Source organism: Acomys russatus, chromosome 24 (genome assembly GCF_903995435.1).
Source record: "Acomys russatus chromosome 24, mAcoRus1.1, whole genome shotgun sequence".
Lineage (NCBI taxonomy): Eukaryota > Metazoa > Chordata > Mammalia > Rodentia > Muridae > Acomys > Acomys russatus.
In genome coordinates, this window is record NC_067160.1 from 1,855,048 (window position 1) to 1,874,430 (window position 19,383).

The following is a 19,383-nucleotide window of genomic DNA, read 5'->3' on the forward strand; positions in this document are numbered from 1 at the left end:
GATAGTGGGAAAAGAATGAAATAAGAATTGAACAGTTTTCTCCAACTTAGTTTAAATTTCAATATTTGTGCATGAGCTGTACCAAATATGGAAATAATAAAAAATGGTTAGATTGCTAAAAATATTTAAGGGTTTTATAAATTAGAATATTTAGTTAAGTTGTCTCATATCTATTTCTATATGTGTAATTAAACATACATATAAAATATATTTGTGTAAGTCTTTCATTTCCTACACTAGGATATTGCTAAAATGTTCTTAAAAGGATATTTTGTGCTAAATGAAAATAAAGGCTGGAGACATGGCTCAAAGATTAGGACATATATTTCTCTTGCAGATGACCACAGTTCCTTTCCTAGTATCCACACCGGGTAGCTCATGACTACCTATAACATAAGCTCCCGTGGCGTTTGCTTCCTATGGCCTCTGTAAGCATCTGTAAAAAAAAAAAAGTGCAAATACACATACACAAACACAGACAATACATAAATAAAAGTTCAAAAAATTAAAATAGATATTAAAAATTAAAATATTCTAAATCCAAGATCAAAGACACATTTTTGACACTTAAAAATATGAAGCTGAAAGAAGTGTAAATATTCCTGAGTATGTTTTTTCCTCACAACCTGCCATTTAGGCATTACTTCATTGTACTACTGGGTTCTGTTGTCTCATACAAGATAACAAGATTTAGTTGTTGTTGTTTTTGTTTTATTAACATTACTGGTGATTGCTTGATGTAGACTGTTATATTTTCTCATCACATTATTTTCTATAATATTAAGCACTCTTTTTCCTCTCATACTTGGAAATATTAAATCTCTTTGTAAACTTTTTCATGTCACAGAGATATTGAAATTATATTTTTCTTCGATGTGAACCAAACGGCCACTTTACAGAAATATATAAGAAATCCAAATTATACACTGCCAAATTTCCTTCTATACCGATAAAATTGAATGCTCTCATCCTTGGTCAGAGACCTTTTTATGGGTAGGAGGAATAGGTACATGTTTATAGAGAGCTGCATCACTTATTAAAATGTGGAGAGTAGTAGACTAATGTTCATCCCTTTGTGGCTTATCTATATTGCCCTTACCCCTGAAAACTGCTACCAAGTCTCAGGAAACATTGCAGAAGAGGAGACAGGAAGAAGGCAGGAGCCTTCTGTGCATTACATGGCTGTCACAGTGACTAGAGTACATGAGATAAAACCATACATAATCTTAGCATAGATGGGATAGGTGATCACTAGGCCCTTTGCCACGATGAGGAGTTTTGGACAGCGTATAGTTATTGGGGATGCATAATTACCTTTTTAAAAAAGATGTGGTTGCTAGTAGGTTTTCCATGCTTCAGCTAGTAGACTCACCCCCTTGTATATATGAGTTACACAAACGGGACTTAATAAATTGTTTAAAAACATTGACAAGAACTGGGAGGGGCATGCTTAGTGGGATGTGAGGAGGGCGGAGTGGAGAGATCAGGATCGATATGGTAACATCGATTGTACACATGCATGAAATTCTCAAAAACAGTTTTTAAAGTTTCTTGCACAAATTATATCTTCCTATTGCAAATTTTGAAAGTGTCAAGGCTTAAATGTTATCACTGTAAAGCACTCCATGGGATAAGTGAGAGACACTGTGAAACATTGCCATAGGATAATCAGAGTGGAACTGGCTTCCAGAGCTGTGACAAATCTGATTTCAATGCATAAATGTCAGAGAGAAGATGTTATTTCCACCCATTTATGTTAGAAACTCTAGGAGGCAAGTAAATATTGTGTTGTGCAGACATGTGTGGCGAAAATCCCGGACATGGTGCCCCCTAATTAATGCAACAGATGGGGAGGTCTAAATAATAATTGTTTCATTAAATTTTCTCACTAAAACAAATATTTCCATTGTTAATTGATGTATTCTATTTCCCAGAAGGCAAATATAAACTAATAATGACCCAACTTGTGATAAGCTGACTTTAATCTCTAGAACTGATAAATCACCATTTAAATACATCACATCAATGGGGTAATGGTGGTGATATGGAGGCTTGTTTTGTCTGAATGCATAGCTCCCTGATTCTAATGGAAGAATGCATCCATTATAGCATATTTCTTTTTACTTGGCTCCAGTAACCATGCTGAGTATAGATATAATGACTGAAGGAGAATTGTCTTAGTTTCCTCTCCCTGATTATTGGCATGAAAAGTATTGAAGTTGAAAGGTCACATGCAATGTAAATTTCTGAAAATTTATTTTGTGATATACCACTAACAAAGCAAAGAAAATGTATTAATACATTTGGGGTAAAGTAGACAGATTCTATTCTTATGAAAAATTTAACTATTGCAGAGACCAGGTTCCCATCTACAGCTTGTATTCACTGCTATCCAGAAGGCAGATATTAAAAAAATCAATAAATGTATAAGGCAAGGTGAACACATTTTGGAGTACAGGGATAGCAGTTTTATTCATGAGAATTATAACACAAAATTATAATTAAGTGGGAATAAAAAGAATTTTCTTATACTTGACAATTACTTGAGTTTTCATTAGCAGTGAGCAGTTGTGACCATTGGGAGGTAGGCAGTACTCAATAGTCTATCTATTTACAAAGTCTGGAGAGAGAAGGGACACAAGGGACATACCTCAACATAATAAAGGCTATATACAACAATCCAATAGCCAAAATCAAATTGAATGGATACTCAAGGAAATTCCTATAAAATCAGGTAAGAGACAAGGCTGTCCACTCTCTCCATATCTCTTTAATATAGTTCTTGGTTTTTGCCACACATGTCTACACAACACAATATTTACATGCCACTTAGAGTTTCTCACATATGGGGGTGGTAATATCATTTTCTCTCTGACATTCATGCATTGAAATCAGATTGTCACAGCTCTGGAAGCCAGCTCTACTCTGATTATCTTATGGCAATGTTTCACAGTGTCTCTCACTTATCCCATGGAGTACTTTACAGTGATTACATTTAAGCTTTGACACTTTCAAAATTTGCAACAGGAAGAAAAAAAATTGCCCAGGAAACTGTTTTTGAGAATTTCACGCATGTGTACAATCAATATTACCATATCGATCCTTATCTCTCCACTCCGCCCTCTTCACATCCCACTAAGCATGCCCCTCTCAGCTCCTGCTAATATTTTTTAACAATCCATTAGGTCCAGTTTGTGTAACTCACATATACAAGGGAGTGAGGCTATTAGCTGAACCATGGAAAACCTACTAGCAACCACATCTTTTTTTTTTAAGGTAATTCTGCATTCCCCAGCAACTATCCACTGTCAAAAACTATTTTTCAAGGCAAAGGGCCTAGTGATATCCTACCCCATCTATGCCAAGATTATGTATAGCTTAATCTTTTGAACACTAGTCACTGGAAATTTATTAAGTGTGACAGCCATGTAATGCACAGAAGACTCCTGCCTTCTTCCTGTCTCCTCTTCTGCAATGTTTCCTGAGACTTGGCAGCAGTTTTGAGGGGTAGAGGCAATATAGCTATCCCATAAATGGCTGAACTATTCTTCATCCTGGAATTGAACTGTATCAACAAGAGAAATATATATGTTCTAATATTTGAGCCATGCATTCAGCCTTTAATTTTTTCTTAAACACAATATATCCTCTTAAGAATATTTTAAGGAATGTTCTGCAGGAAATGAAAGAATAACACAAATATATTCATACGTATGCTTAATTACAATTATAGAAAGAAATTTAAGAAATTTAAACTAAGTTGGAGAAAAGTGTTCAATTCTTGTAATTTCATTGTATTCCTACTATTATCCCTACCAAAAACAGGGTTTGATAATTTGTAAAAGCTAGTGTTGCAAATAGAGAGGGATATTACATTGTAGAATCCTTTATTATGGACTTGGCAATGTTTAAGTAGCAAGAATATATTAATCTTACTTAACAAGAAGTTGTAAGGATTTCATGGGAGTTAGTCCATTGTTTCAACATGATCTAAAGACAGAAATGCACACAAACGTGTCCACAGGTCAGATTTTAAACAGCCATAGTACATAAAAGGCAACCTTCATGTTTGTTGTCGTATATTCTCTATCAACTTCTTAAGGGCTTCTTTGACATCTTTGTTTCTAAGACTATAGATGAAAGGGTTGAGTAATGGATTGATGATGGTATAGAACATGGCAGCCACTTTGTCTCTCTCCAGGGAGTAGTGCCTCTGACAATGGACTTTGTTGCCTGCTTTTTTATTGATTTATTCATATTACATCTCAATTGTTATCGCATCCATTGTATCCTCCCATTCCTTCCCCCATACTCTTATTTTTATTTTCTAGCTTCCACAAGTGTGATGAAGATGACTATTTTTGGTTCTGGTGGAACTGTCCTATTTCTCTTAACACAATGGTATATAGTTCCATCACATTACCTGCAAAAGATGTTAATTCCATTTTTATTGTATCTGAGTAGAAATCTATCTGGTATATATTCCAACTGTTTCCATATACGTGTTGATAGACACCTGGAATGATTCTATAACACAGCTATTGTAAATATTGCTGCAATAAACATGAGTGTACAGATATCTAGCTGGCTTGGACTATTTGTATATAAACCCAGAAGTCTTCTGGCTGGACTACATGAACATTTATAATGCTTTATATCACTATGATAAGCAGCATCCTTTCCTGGAACTTAAGTTACCTGATTAAATATTTTCTGGAAGTCTTATAAGGAAATTATCTTGATTTACTTGAGGAGTTTATTCAGAGCCTCCTTAACATCCTTATTCCTCAGGCTGTAGATCAAGGGATTCAACATGGGGAAAACCACTGTGTAAAAGATGGAGACAATTTTGTCCCTATCCAAAGAGTACCTGGATCGGGGACGAGCATAGATGTAAAGAATGGAGCCATAGTACAAGGTCACAGAGATGAGGTGGGAGGAGCAGGTGGAGAAGGCCTTGAGGCGACCCTGAGTGGAGCGGATTCTCAAGATAGTGGCGATGATGAAGAGGTAGGTGGCCAGGATGAACACAATGGGGATGATGACATTGGAAGTCAAGAGGAAGAACAACACAGACTGGAAGCTGTCCTTCTTGCCACAGGCCAGCTTCACGAGTGGTGGGATATCACAGAAAAAGTCATCAATAACATTGTCATTGCAGAAAGTCAGGGCAAATGTGTCTTTGGTTATGATGACAGAGTTAATGAAACCACCAACATATGAGGCTGCCACAAAAAATATACAAAGCTTTAAGGACATGGCCTGTGAATAAAGCAGTGGCTTTGAGATAGCCATGTAGCGGTCGTAAGCCATGGCAGCCAGAAGGTAACACTCAGTATAGTCCAGTGCAGCGGAGAAGAAGAACTGAGCCACACAACCAGCAAAGGAAATGCTCTTATCTTCAGAGATGCAGGTTGCTAGGATCTTTGGAGTATAGACAGAAGACAACCCAAGATCCAGGAATGACAGATTTCCAATGAAGAAATACATGGGTGTGTGTAGGCGGGAGTCATTGCAGATCAACACGATGAGGAAGTTATTTCCCAACAAAGTCAATGTGTACACAACAAGAAACAGTGCAAATAGCACCTTCTGCATCACAGGGTCTGTTGTGAATCCCAACATGATGAACTCACTAACTGTATTATTATTATTATTATTATTATTATTATTATTATTATTATTATTATTATTATTATTATTATTATTATTATTATGCTCCATAGCTTTAAGGAATGTAACTGAAGAGGAGAAAAAAATGAAATGTCTAAGTAAATCATTGACTGAATAAATAAAAAATGTTGAATTAATAAATGTCATGAAAAAATGTATTTAATGAAGTTTTGTTAATTTAAAAGTATGGAACATGGGGGAAAGGGAGGGAGCGAGGGTGGGATTAGGATGGGGCTATGACCAGGATGTAAAGTGAATAAACAGGTAAAGGGAGGAAAAAAAAAATTAGGAAACAGCATGTGTTTTTAGAACACAAATATAAACAAATAAAGGTCAAACTTGAATGTCTAAAGAAAGCATGTAGTTTAATTAACAATAGAAATAAAAAAGAGATTTTTAACATGAGTAAAAAGATTATGTATAATAACTCTGTTATTATATGTTGGAATAAGTTCATAGTATTGAATTTGTCATTTGTGAAACATTATTTATTGAATTATCTTATAACTATAAAGTATATGCTGTTGTTCTCCTTATCATATAGAAAATATATCCTTGGTGCTTAATTCGTTTGACCAAATAACCTTCTAACTTTGTACAACTAGAAGATCAGCCTAAAGTATTCTGATTACAACTACCCTAAATTTTCCACACACCAAGTGAATTCAGATATACTTTGTATAACCTTCAGCTGTTATTATAGAACATTAAATATAGATTTTACTTACAACATTAATTTGTAATTTTTGTAACAAAAGTCTCTACTGTCACCTTAGAGAGATAGATGCCTTACTCAGTAATATGTTTGTTATGCAAGAATAAAGACTCATGTTCAGATTTTAACTTGCATATAATATTCTGTGCACAGTGACACATGGCTGTAATACAAGTGTTAGGCAGGTGAAGACCAATGACCCCTTTTGGTTGACTGCAGGTTGGTCTTGTTGAGTTACTGAGCTTCAATAACAGTGAAAAATCCTTGTCTCAAAATATACCTCGGTATCCACACTCCACTGCGTTTCCATTCATGAACACTGAACACAAACATCACACACACAAAGAGAGAGAGAGAGAGAGAGAGAGAGAGAGAGAGAGAGAGAGAGAGGGAATCCATTTTCTTGTTTTCTCAACTCATTACATAATTTTAAAGTCATAACAATTAAATCAAATGTATTAATGAAACATTTTGTTCAACAATTTTGCTGACACATCTTGCAAGTTAAAAGCAAATTTTATCATGTCACATCTCTGTCAACTTAAAATATCTAACTAGACCTAAAAACATCTTAACTCCTAAACAAATAAGCCTAATTGTAAACTAAACTATCTGATCTTCAACTCTATCAGAAACTTGAGAAGAAATAAAATTAATTACCTAAGTAAACAGCAAGTTCATGTTAGCAACTTTGATTTACATTCAGGATTTTAGACTAATCAAGGTAGGAAAGATATTTTCTTCAAGGTTGCCAAATACAAATAGCCAAAACACCATGAATGTAACATTAATATAATTCCTGATTTTTGTGGTTCTTCTACTGTATGTAGTTTATTGTATATACGCATAGTAATATAAATGCATATAAAAATAATATTACACATTTTAAAAGCAAACTTTAACCAAGCAGCATTTAGCAAAGGACATTTATGAAACATTGAATGTGACAGACATTCAATATTCTAAAAACTTTTCCATAAAACATCAAAATAATGTTATAAACTAAATGTGTTTATTCCCATTATCCATATTGATTAGGATTCAAAGTAGACAGAGCCATGGTCAAAACTAGTTCTCCAAGAACGTATAATCTTTACCCAAAGCTGCTCATCCAAGAGAATTGCTAGATTCAATGTATTTTGGCACCAAGGCATCATCCTTTATATAAAATGAGTATGTGGTGCTGAGATAAATGAAACCTTTGTAAATAGTGTAATAGAATGTGTGGGAATCGCTGCCATACTGTATCATGGGAGATCAAGTTATAGACTCTGGCAAAAGCAATGCAGATATTATTTTTTGTGTGATCACATGGTTTATGCAAAGGAGGAAGCACATTTTCATGTGTGGATAGTGAGCCCACAGTTGCCTGTGGGAGAGGGTACTTTAGGCAATAAACACAATTACCCTGGAACAGAAGGGGAAACCAAAAGGAAGGTAAAAGGGTAGTTAGAACTGTAGCCGATCTGACCGGCATAGAATATATTTGAGGAAGAGTAGAAATAGAGTTACCTCAAACGACAATAGATATTTTTATTAACATTCTTAAAATTTGAACTAATCACTATTTTTAATCTGAATAAATGTGGTAGTAAATGTTATACTCCCCACTTCCTGAATGTTGACACAAGATAGTCATGTGTTAATATTCATGTCTTTATAGAAAGACACTTTTCTCAAATTTAAAGAAAAGAAAAGAAAATTATCTAGATTTCTGTCTGTCCTCACAAAAGAGGATGCAGCCTCAAGAAAAATATGGCCCTTGGGAGGCGCTTAAGAGGAAGAGGCTGCAGAACCAGGGGTCTTCAGGAGGAGACCATCCTCAGGTACATAGCAAGTTTAAGGTCACACTCAAAACCTTGTGCTGTATACACATTAACCAAATCCACACTCTGGTGAAACCAATTGTGAAATTTAACCCAAAGGAACTAATTTTTCATCTCACATTTCTTGACCAAAGAATGTCTGTCATCCTGTGTTCTTCACAGACAGAAGTAATAAAATCCAATGGGATAATCAATTATTCACAGTGTGGCTATTGAAATGTGAATAAGTTACATTGAAAATATTTTTGACAGAAGCATTTCCCACTATGACAGAAAATTGCCTTTTACCATAAAGACATATTGGGAACCATGTCTTCAACATGGCATGTGGTCACAATCAGAGAGTGAGCAAACCAGACAAAGATCTGACATTGAAGCTGACGCCATTGCTGTGCTCATCAACTTTTATCAGGTTTGATACATGTTGCTCAAGTTCCACACATCACTACATCACTTCTAAAGCAAGTATAACCATTGCAACTGTTAGAAAGGATATTGTAAATTTTAGAGTGAACTATTTACTCTAGCAGTCAACACATGGAAAATGTTCAATAAATCAGTGTTCTTTCAAATTAGATATCTGACATACTACTAAAGTCATAGCTTCCTAAGTCTTAGTTGTGTCTAAGTGATACTGTGAAAAAAATATTGCAATATTGACAATTGATAGGAGAACAGCAGCAAAGTATGTCAGGGTGATACAAATGTTAAAGAAACTAATGCATGTTCACACAAAGGTGTTTTGCTGCTGTTTGTACAATAATTATAAGAGGGCAAAATAGACTCCAGTATGAAGTTTAGGCACAGAGAAATGCAGTGTACTAAAAAACTTTTGAAAAAATTGAATTCTTTAGCTAATAATGTCCCAACTGTGATAATACAAAATTTACAGACAAGATTGTAGTTACAATTAAGATATATTATTTAAAAGAACATCAAATGACCTAACGACTTCTAAGAATGCTAGTTATATGGTGGTCATTTAATATTATGTTGGGTGTTCCTAGCACATAATTATAAGGATATAGAATAGTTTATAGTTAATGCAAATTGTTGAAAAACTCTAAATTTGACATTTTAATTTCACTATTCTCTTCTGTTCTCCAAACCTTTTTGCATATAAATTGCCTATAGTCACACCACATTCGTCCTTTCTTGATCCCATTATTTTAAGCTTTCTTGTTTCAAAATAATTTTGATTTTTTGAGGCCCAAATTTCTTGATTCACAAGTTAGTTGGATCTCCAAAACAGAACATATTCAGATCCACAACACAAGCACACACAGAGAGAAAACAATAAAAACAAAACCAGGATTTACAGTGTTGTCTCCCAGTAATAGAGACCAGTGAGGCGTAGCAGTAACTTTCTGTTAAGGGTTAAAGTTTCTTTTATAGAAATGTTATTCTAGACAACCTCTCCTAGGAAGCATGACATCCTCACATCCATGGCAAACTGCTCTCTGACATTCCTGTAAAAAGCATGTAGTCTCCTGACATTCTGGGAAAATATGACCAGAAATAGTAGAGACTTCTCAATGTTTTGGCAGGAACACAGAAACACAGGACTTGGGAGATAGTCACAACATCTCACAGCCTTGGAAAGTTCTCTGCAGGGGACACTCTTTAGTTAGGAGTGACTTAAGTACCTCAGTTTTCTCTCCCTTCCCTTAACATACATAAGCCTCTCTCATAACCTATAGAAATTAAGCCTTTTATTTTGCTCTCAGAAGTTTCATAAATTGCTATAAAATAACGTGTGCATAGGAAAAATAAGGTTTCATAGACTCTTACCTGAAACATAATGCAAATAACTCTCGAAGAATTATTTGAATAAAATAAAATTTATTTGCCATTGATACCTGTTGAAGACAACTTACCAAATTTTCAGCAGATATCTCATTCTAGCATTCAGATTGGCTGATTCCAGGTCTTTATAGCAGCCCTTTGATCCCAGAGGTTTTATAGGATTCCTCATGGTTTTGCAGCTCAGGGAAATTACAAGCAAAATAATTAATCAACAGTCCATTGATAATGCTAGTTTAATTTTATTTAATGAGATAAATAAATATATAGTGTGTAGGATAGGTTCTGTTTGTAGTCCATTGTAATATCTGTACATTTTGTGTTTTTTAGTAACTCAAATAAATGCATATAGGTATTTACATATTTGAACATACATTTCTGTAGATACCTACATTTATCCATGTAGATATTTGAGTATTTATGAACACATGTGCGTAAGAATGCATACACCATGACATAGATCATCAAATTCTTCCAGATCAATGGCCAGTTTTTTTCCATCTTATTCTATATTCCAAGAGATTCACCAGTGAGAATGCTAACCCCCAGTTTTTGTCTCACTCGGCTTTATTACTTATCCCTCTCCTTCACTCTCTTCCTCTACCTGTCCCCAGGAACAGAATTCTCTTTTAATTAAATAGTTGAAGGGCCATAGTACTTACATATCTTACTCAAACCTTCACATTTTTTAATAAGTTCTCTAGCTTAATTTTTTCCACTGTGGAAACATTCACCTTAATATTTCTGGAAATAACAATCTATCCATCTTAATTTTCTTACATAAACTTGACTAAAAACAATTTCTACATTTTTATCTGTAAAACATTTTTTATACTCTATGAGCATATACAGGGGGAGGAGATCCCCCTCAGTCACAGTCATAGGGGAAGGAAATAGGGGGAAAGTGGGAGGGAGGGAGGAATGGGAGGATACAAGGGATGGGATAACAATTGAGATGTAATCCCTAGTGTCTCTTTGTGTCTAGATTTTTTCTTTTTATTAGGTTACTGGTCAAATTGGATTCAGATCTACCTTTGAAATCCACTGCCATACATATATATATACACATATATACACATATACATATTACATAAAATGAAAACATAAAGGTCATGAATTTGAATTCGCACAACACACACGCACACACACACACACACACACACACGTGCACACACACACACACACAAAGAAAGTAGGAGGTGAACAACTTTGAAAGGAAATGAATGGAAGGAAAAAGGGGTGAAGTGAGTGAATATGATCACGATACACTGTAGACATGTGTGAAATTGTCAGCAATGTCCTACAATTGCTATGGTAATGGCATCACAATAGCATAAATATGTTACACTAAAAACATTGAATAATGTAAATTGATAATTGTATGCTATACTAATAATGTAACAAATAAGGTTTTATCAAAAAAATTGAGATGTAATATGAATAAATTATTAAAATGTATATATGTGAAACATTGAATAATTGGATTTTTCTGCACTGTGTAAGGGGCTAGTCAAAAATAAATATTAGATGTTGAAATGCTTTGATCATATAAAAATATATATACAAAGCCAAAATTATTTATATGTCTTGTCTATATAATTATAGCTAACACATAATCAGTGTAATTTACAATTTTATGTGTCTGTGAATGAATGTTTATGTATTTCTCTTTTTCTCATATTTATTAGTTCTTTGGTAATTTCAAAATGGAGTCCAGAACAGCCAAACCTATGCAAAGAAACCCTGTCTCAAAAACAAAACAAAACAAAAACCTATGAAGCCTAATTGATGAAGCCTATGTACTCTTAGATGTTATATATGCTTTTATATATTACTTCATGTTACATACGTTCACATAAGTACAAACATACTTACATTTTTCATGGTTATATATGTCTTTTCTAGTTAAAATAGTAAAGATTGGTTGCTTCCATTAAAAAAAAAAACTTCTTAATACCATGAGACACAATAGTATTAACAAACTAACTTACTATCTGTTATGAGAACTTTCTCCCTTGGGGAGGGGGGACTAAGGAATGTTTATTCCCATTTCATGTTATTCCAATGATAAAACAAAGTTCAATTTCAAAGTTCACCCTGGAGAACCAATGAGACTGTTTGGATTACTTGGAGACAATTGGTAAAAGGTTACTGATGGGCATGTGGATGGTCCAGAAGCAGCCACAGTGGAAAGATTTTATTCAGCAGGCATGAGGATAATTTTATAATCACATAGGTAGATCTCCTTTTCAAAAACATAGGCCTGGCTAAAATAAAAATCTTGAAAAGCCAATTTGTTCAGTTGGTGTGTTCTTCGTGTGGCTGACCTGCCTTCCCATTCCCAATTTTCCTTGGTTGCCCAGAGTTGTTGTATAGGGTTGAGGCCATGTGGGCTTTTCCTTATCCACATTAGTATGGCCATTGGTGTCATCCTTGTTCAGGTCATATTTTGCTAGTCATGTTGGTAAGGCCTTATGGGTGAAGCTTTAGATGTTTCCAAAAGATACCCACCAAACTATGTGATAGGTCACTGGCTCTTAAAATCTTTCATCCGCCTCTTTCACAATGTACCCTGAGCCTTATGTGTGAAAGTGTGTTGTAGATATAACCAATGGGACTGGGCTGCATAACTGTGTTTTCATCAGCATGGCATGATAACCCTAAGGATGGAGCCATTGCACTCACACCTTGGCAGTAACCAATGACTCTTTATCCAGACATAGACCTGCTCACAAGTGGGAGAACGAGCCTGGTGCTGGAAATATAACTAATAAGTGCTGGTGGCATTATGGTTACCAGAGGAGAATCTACATTCATGACTTTTCTAAATTAGCATAATCCATACAGACAATCTAAAAATTTGTTATTATACACACAGATAAGTGTAGCTTTCTCCTCTTATCAAAAGGGCATTTCTTTGCAACTAATGGAAAACTTTTAAGTATAATAAAGGAACATTGTCACTTATAAATCAGACAGTACTGTATGACCAACCAAATAAATTCATTTATATAAGGCTTTGTTAAAAAGTTGTTACAGGACATAGAATCTGTTTAAGTGCTAGGAATGGGAGACAAAGTGCTCAACTGTAAATGGGACATTTCTTTAATAACACCATTACCCTACAAAGGCTCAGGGAATGTCATAGCAAAGGATCCTGAAGGAACATCAGAGCTACAGGTTAGGGATGGCAGTGGCAAACGGTGGCCCCTGTATATGACAGAGATGTCATACTCATGAACTCTCAGTCACTCTGAGTCTTAGCATAAGACCTTTTCAAGATTAGCCCAAGCAACCTTTCATCTTGATGGAGGAGGATGCCTTCCAGATTCTAGCTCTTAATGAGAAGCTGTTAGCAACAGATACCAGCTGGATGGAGGGAAAGCATTCTTTCTGAGGGTGTTCCCACAGGTGAATATCTTGTGTTACAGATCGTGATCACACACACATCCACATTTTTCAGCATTAGTTGATTTGGTGGATTATAAAATGACAAAAAGTTGAGACAGGGTTATGTTAAGGGGCATGGTGGGGAGGTGTAGAAAGAAATGGAAGGGTGGATATGATCATATGTTGTTATAATTTTTCAAAAATATGATAAAAGCAAAATGCCTCAAAACAAACAAATAAATGATCCTACAGAGGAATATCTTGTAGTAAGTTTTGAAAGAAGTCTATAACAATTATGGGACTTGTCCACAGAGAGTTCCTATGTCCTACCTCTTTAAAGATACAGGGAATAAAGGGTGTTATGGACATAGAAGACAGAGCCATGCAAGAAGCTGAGCTATCAGGGCCCTGAGCTGTCAACATCCAGGACACTAGCCAGGTGCACCATGTATTCAGGTAAGAAGTCCATCATTCAGTCTCCTCCATGACATTGACTCATCAGGGTAAAGTCATTAAGTAGACAGGCAGTAAAGGATCCCTGTGATCTGACCATACAGCTCAAATAATGATAACATTTCTAAAAATACTTTAGAAAGCTGTAGAATGTACTTGGAGAAGCAATAAACAGAAATATCGGCATGGAGTGAAGTGCATAACTAAACACATATTTACACACACAGAAAAGGAAAAACATGAATACATGTGATTTATTAGATTATGTAGACAAATAAAGAAAGAATGAGAAATAATTTAAGAATGATTCATTTTTTTAACCAGGGCGACATAGTCAGCAATCACTTTTCTCCATTAGTTTAAGAATAACCAATTTATCAACATCCACTTTTAATTGTCCTGTGAGTTTCTTCCCTGCAGACTGAGAAATCCTGAGGGCTTTCTGAAATCCATAGCTCTGGGAATCCAGAAGCTGGCATAATAGATTTAGGATAAAATATATACAGCTTTAAATTCAGGCAAGATGAAGTTGTTGGTGAAAATTAGGTAAGTTTTATAAATGCCTATTTTTGTAAATTTGTGTTTGTTTGTAAAATCGGCACTATTGCCTTTTGATGAAGCTACGTGATAAGTGGGAGACAAAAAGCCTATTTGGTATATCTTCAGCTTTTCCTTTCCATTTTTGAAACTGCTGATAGATGATTTGAGAAGTAGAATTTCATACTATTGGAGACAAAAAGAAAAAAGCAATTGATCATGCAAAAAAATTCAGTAAAATATACTCACTGCACAAACAGTGAGTTCAGGGGCCATAAACAGAGAGTCTCTGGCTATCTCAAGAGCAGCTGAAATGGGAGAAGAAAGACAAAGTACATTAATAGATTTTTGCTTCAGACAGTCATTCTTCATGGAAGTCTCAACCATATACTTATTTTAGAAGAATTCTAACAATAGAAACAACCTTTAAAGACAAAAGGTTGTATTTCAGTCATTTTAATGGAAAATTCTTTCATTTCTAGATAGTAATACAAACACAGACCTTTGTTAGGAAGGCTATCTCATGGGCTGGTTAATGTCACTGTCAATCACCACGGTTCTCTTGTTCCTACTGATACAAGCCTCAGGTTTAAAGCCAGTGTCACCAAGTGTCAGAGAAAACCTCAACCTCAAGAAGCTACATGCTGAATTTCTCAACTTACAGCCCAGGGTGAGTTGTATACATTGTATTTCAGGTGTTAAGAACTGTATGTTGTTTGTTTTTACCTCAACGGAGCATAGTTCTGTGCACCTTAATGACTCATTCTAGTGCCAGGCGTGGTGGCGCACACCTTTAATCCCAGCACTCGGGAGGCAGAGGCAAGCGGATCGCTGTGAGTTCAAGGCCAGCCTGGTCTACAAAATGAGTCCAGGATGGCCAAGGCTACAAAGAGAAACCCTGTCTCAAAAAAACCAAAAAAAAAAAAAAAAAAAAAAAAAAGACTCATTCTATAATAATAGTACAAAGAAGAGATTGAGGCATGACAGGATCAACAGTGAGAGGCACCACTCTCATTAGGCCACTTTAAAGATGACAATGCAGAAGAAATGGCAATAGGAAGGAAAAAGAATGCCAGTGAAGAATTGAAGCATGGCAAGATGTCAGAAGGATGGTAGCAAGTGTAAATACAACCCACTGCAATATTTTAAATTAAATGCCAATAAATATCACCATATTCCAAGAGTGTAACATCATGTAACTTGTATTTTGAATAATTATGTAGTAAGAACTGTATCTGCAATGTTTCATTTAAATGTTTCTGTACCCACAGGAAGAGATTGTTATCACCTGTATTTTACAGGAAATCAGTCTATGGCTATATAAGTAAGCCACCCGAGATCATAGCTATATTTCACAAATAGTTATATTATGAAACACATTTATACATTTAGTTTTTTAAATATGTTAATATTATACTCAAATTCACAATCTCTTTTTTTATTAACTGTTATTGCATTCACAACCTTACAGCAAAATCCCTGATATTAGAATATTTCCTTCCCTTGTCCACAATGCTCCCTAAACCTTAGGTGTAAGGAATAACTTTTAGATGTATCCACTCGGACTGGGCTCCACAAATCTGCATTTTGGTTGGTTGTTATTTTCCATAGTGGTCTCCTGCTGCTGCCAAGAGAAGTTCCCTTGTTGAAAGGTAAGGACTACACACATCTGTAAGTATAAAGACAGATGTTTAGATTGTTGGTAGAGAGCATGTTCACTTAGTAAAATAGTAGTTGTAGATTTTCCTCCAAATCCATGACTTCCCTAGCACCACTGAGTAGCTGGCTAGGTTCCAGTTCAGGCATAATTCCCTTCTTTTTATACAATTCAACTAGACAGCTGTGAGTTACCACCAAGTTATGTGTGTAACCAGTGAACCCTAAGGTTATTATGTCATGCTGGTTGTTAATATAAATTTATATATCGATGTTTTGCATGCACATCTATCTGTTAACCACAGGCCAGAACAGGGTGTTGAATTCCCAGGAACTGGGGTTACAAGGTCATCAGTGACCAAGTGAGTGGCCGATGATCTAATCTGTGTCATTTGAAAGGTTAGAAAGTGTTCGAACTGCTGAGCCAACTTTCCATCTTTTTTTAAATTGTGAGTTCCTTTTTGGTGTGTGCATGTTCATAAAGGGCAGATGCACATGGTGCAAGCTTGTCCATAGGGCTCAGAGGACAGACTTGTGTTTTACATTACCTCCCTTTAACCCCTACATGGGTTTGGAATAGAACTTGAATCACCAACCTTGCTGAACTTTCTCACCTCCACAGAAAAGATATGTGATCTCTGTTCCTATACACACAGTTCAGTGGAAATATGAAGAAATGATGTACTTTTCCATTTGCAGGCTTGATAAAAATTTTTCACCTCTCAGTAAAATTTGTAAGCAGTGTCTTCTTCTTCTTCCTCTATATAATTATTTGTATGTTTTATAAGCTATTTCTCAAACTTGGCATCCACCTATACTTGACCTACTAAGTAACTTAGGTGAAGCTCAAATTTGTTCCAATCATGCTGTTCTATTTTTCTGCTATTGGGATTACATGTGGCCATCCCATGTAGCTCCATTCTTTTTACATTCACTGTCATTAATATGTTTAGACTTGGGATTCCTATTACCTACAAAAAGAAATGCAATCTTCACACTGGTGCTGATTATCTTATAGGAACTTACAAGAAACAATATAAACATTCCATACTAGTATAAACAACTAAACTCCTCTGTATGCCTAGGGTCAAGATCCTTGAGAAATGGAGAGGGGCAATCACACAGTGACTGAATTCATCTTGCTGGGCTTCTCAACAGACCCTGTGATGCAGACGATCCTGTTTGTCCTTTTCCTAGGAGTGTACTCTCTGACATTGCTAGGAAACACCACCCTCATTGTATTGATCTGCAATGACTCCAGGCTCCACACACCCATGTATTTCTTCATTGGAAATCTATCTTTTCTGGATCTCTGGTATTCCTCTGTCTATACTCCAAAGATCCTAGTGACCTGCATCTCTGAAGACAAGAGCATCTCCTTTGCTGGATGTCTGTCGCAATTCTTCTTCTCTGCTGGCTTGGCCTATAGTGAATGCTACCTACTGGCTGCCATGGCTTATGACCGCTATGCTGCCATCTCTAATCCCCTGCTTTATGCTCAAGCTATGTCAAGGAGGTTGTGCATCTGCTTGGTTGTATATTCCTATATAGGAGGATTTGTCAATGCCACCATATTAACCAGCAACACATTCACGTTGGATTTTTGTGGTGACAATGTCATTGATGACTTTTTCTGTGATGTCCCACCACTGGTGAAGTTGGCATGTGAAGTCAGGGACAGTTACCAGTCAGTGCTGTACTTCCTCCTAGCCTCCAATGTCATTACTCCCACCCTGCTCATCTTGGCCTCCTACCTTTTCATCATTGCTGCTATCCTGAGGATCAAATCCACCCAGGGTCGCCTCAAGGCCTTCTCCACTTGCTCCTCACACCTCATCTCTGTGACCTTGTACTATGGCTCCATCCTCTACATCTACTCTCGTCCGAGTTCCAGCTATTCCCTGGAGAGGGACAAATTGGTGTCTACCTTTTATACTGTGTTATTCCCTATGTTGAACCCCATGATCTACAGTCTGAGGAATAAAGATGTAAAGGAAGCTCTGAGAAAACTCTTCAAGTTAGCTCAGTCTAAAGTCTAAATGACAAATGCTTAGCAAGCCAAGACTAAGTGATAACAAAGAAGTTGAAGGCAAAGTTGAGAAACTGAGTATCAAAAATAAAATTTCCATTTCTTGAAATTCCGTCAACATTTTTTCACCAGTGTACATTTTTTATTTAAAAGTATAATTAGTTTTTATATGAGTGTAATAAATAATGAGTTACATTATATTACATTATATTATATAATGTATATACATACATTCACGTATGTATATAATGAACTTAGCTCATATTCACTTCATATTTACTTCTGTCTAATTAATGAACTATAGTCTAGAGTATTGCCTGGAGCTTCTTATTAATATTAACACTGTTTTTAAAGGGCAGAACTTGAATCGATTGTCAAATAGGAATGTATATAATACTTCCTTGGAGAACTGGAATTTACTTTATTCTTCCTTCTAATAATGATCCATATAATACCCCTTCATAATGCCTCTTCTGGAGATATGCAGGAAACATCCTGTAGAAAGATGATAGATAGAAAATGCACCTTAGCTTTCTCTGTCCAAATACTAGCAAAGACTCTTTAATAATGATGAGAATGAATATGTATTGTCAAATTTAATTTTTGTTTTGTTTTGGTTTTGTTTTTGTTTTTTTTTTAATTAATTTATTCTTGTTACATCTCAATGTTTATCCCATCCCTTGTATCCTCCCATTCCTCCCCCCCCCCTCCATTTTCCCATTATTCCCCTCCCCTATGACTGTTCCTGAGGGGGATTACGTCCCCCTATATATTCTCATAGGGTATCAAGTCTCTTCTTGGCTACTTGCTGTCCTTCCTCTGAGTGCCACCAGGTCTCCCCCTCCAGGGGACATGGTCAAATGTGAGGCACCAGAGTACGTGAGAAAGTCGTAGCACACTCTCCACTCAACTGTGGAGAATATTCTGACCATTGGCTAGATCTGGGAAGGGGTTTAAAGTTTACCTCCTGTATTGTCCTTGGCTGGTGCCTTAGTTTGAGCTGGAACCCTGGGCCCAAATCTGCCTATCATATTGTTCTACTTATAGATTTCTAGGACCCTCTGGATCCTTTTATTTTGCTGTTCTCCCATGCGTCTCTCATTTAGAGTCCCAATAGGATGCCTTCCCCTCTGTCCCAGTTTCCTGGTAAGTGAAGGCTTTCGTGGGACATGCCCCTTGGGCTAGTATGCAGATATAAGTGAGTATATACCATTTGATTCTTTCTGCTTCTGGGTTAACTCACTCATTATGATCATTTCTAGCTCAATCCATTTATCCACAAATTTCGGGAATTCCTTGTT

At 35.9% G+C, this 19,383-nt stretch overlaps 2 protein-coding genes across 2 annotated transcripts; one reads left to right on the top strand and one right to left on the bottom strand.

Annotated features, from left to right (window-relative positions):
• Positions 1 to 4,743: 4,743 nt before the first annotated feature.
• On the bottom strand, positions 4,744 to 5,649 carry LOC127207411 (olfactory receptor 1013; the record flags this gene model as incomplete). The annotated part of the gene is made up of 1 exon (XM_051166809.1): positions 4,744 to 5,649. A coding segment is annotated over one exon (906 nt), but the record flags the coding sequence as incomplete, so codon positions are not given.
• Positions 5,650 to 17,156: 11,507 nt separating this feature from the next.
• Positions 17,157 to 18,092, top strand: LOC127207407 (olfactory receptor 1013-like). The gene has a single exon (XM_051166798.1). The coding sequence runs from the start codon at positions 17,157 to 17,159 to the stop codon at positions 18,090 to 18,092; it is 936 nt and encodes a 311-aa protein (XP_051022755.1).
• Positions 18,093 to 19,383: the final 1,291 nt, after the last annotated feature.

Bases quoted from the DNA above. Each gene is read 5' to 3' on its own strand.
- LOC127207407 (XM_051166798.1), top strand. From the start codon at position 17,157: ATGGAGAGGGGCAATCACACAGTGACTGAATTCATCTTGCTGGGCTTC.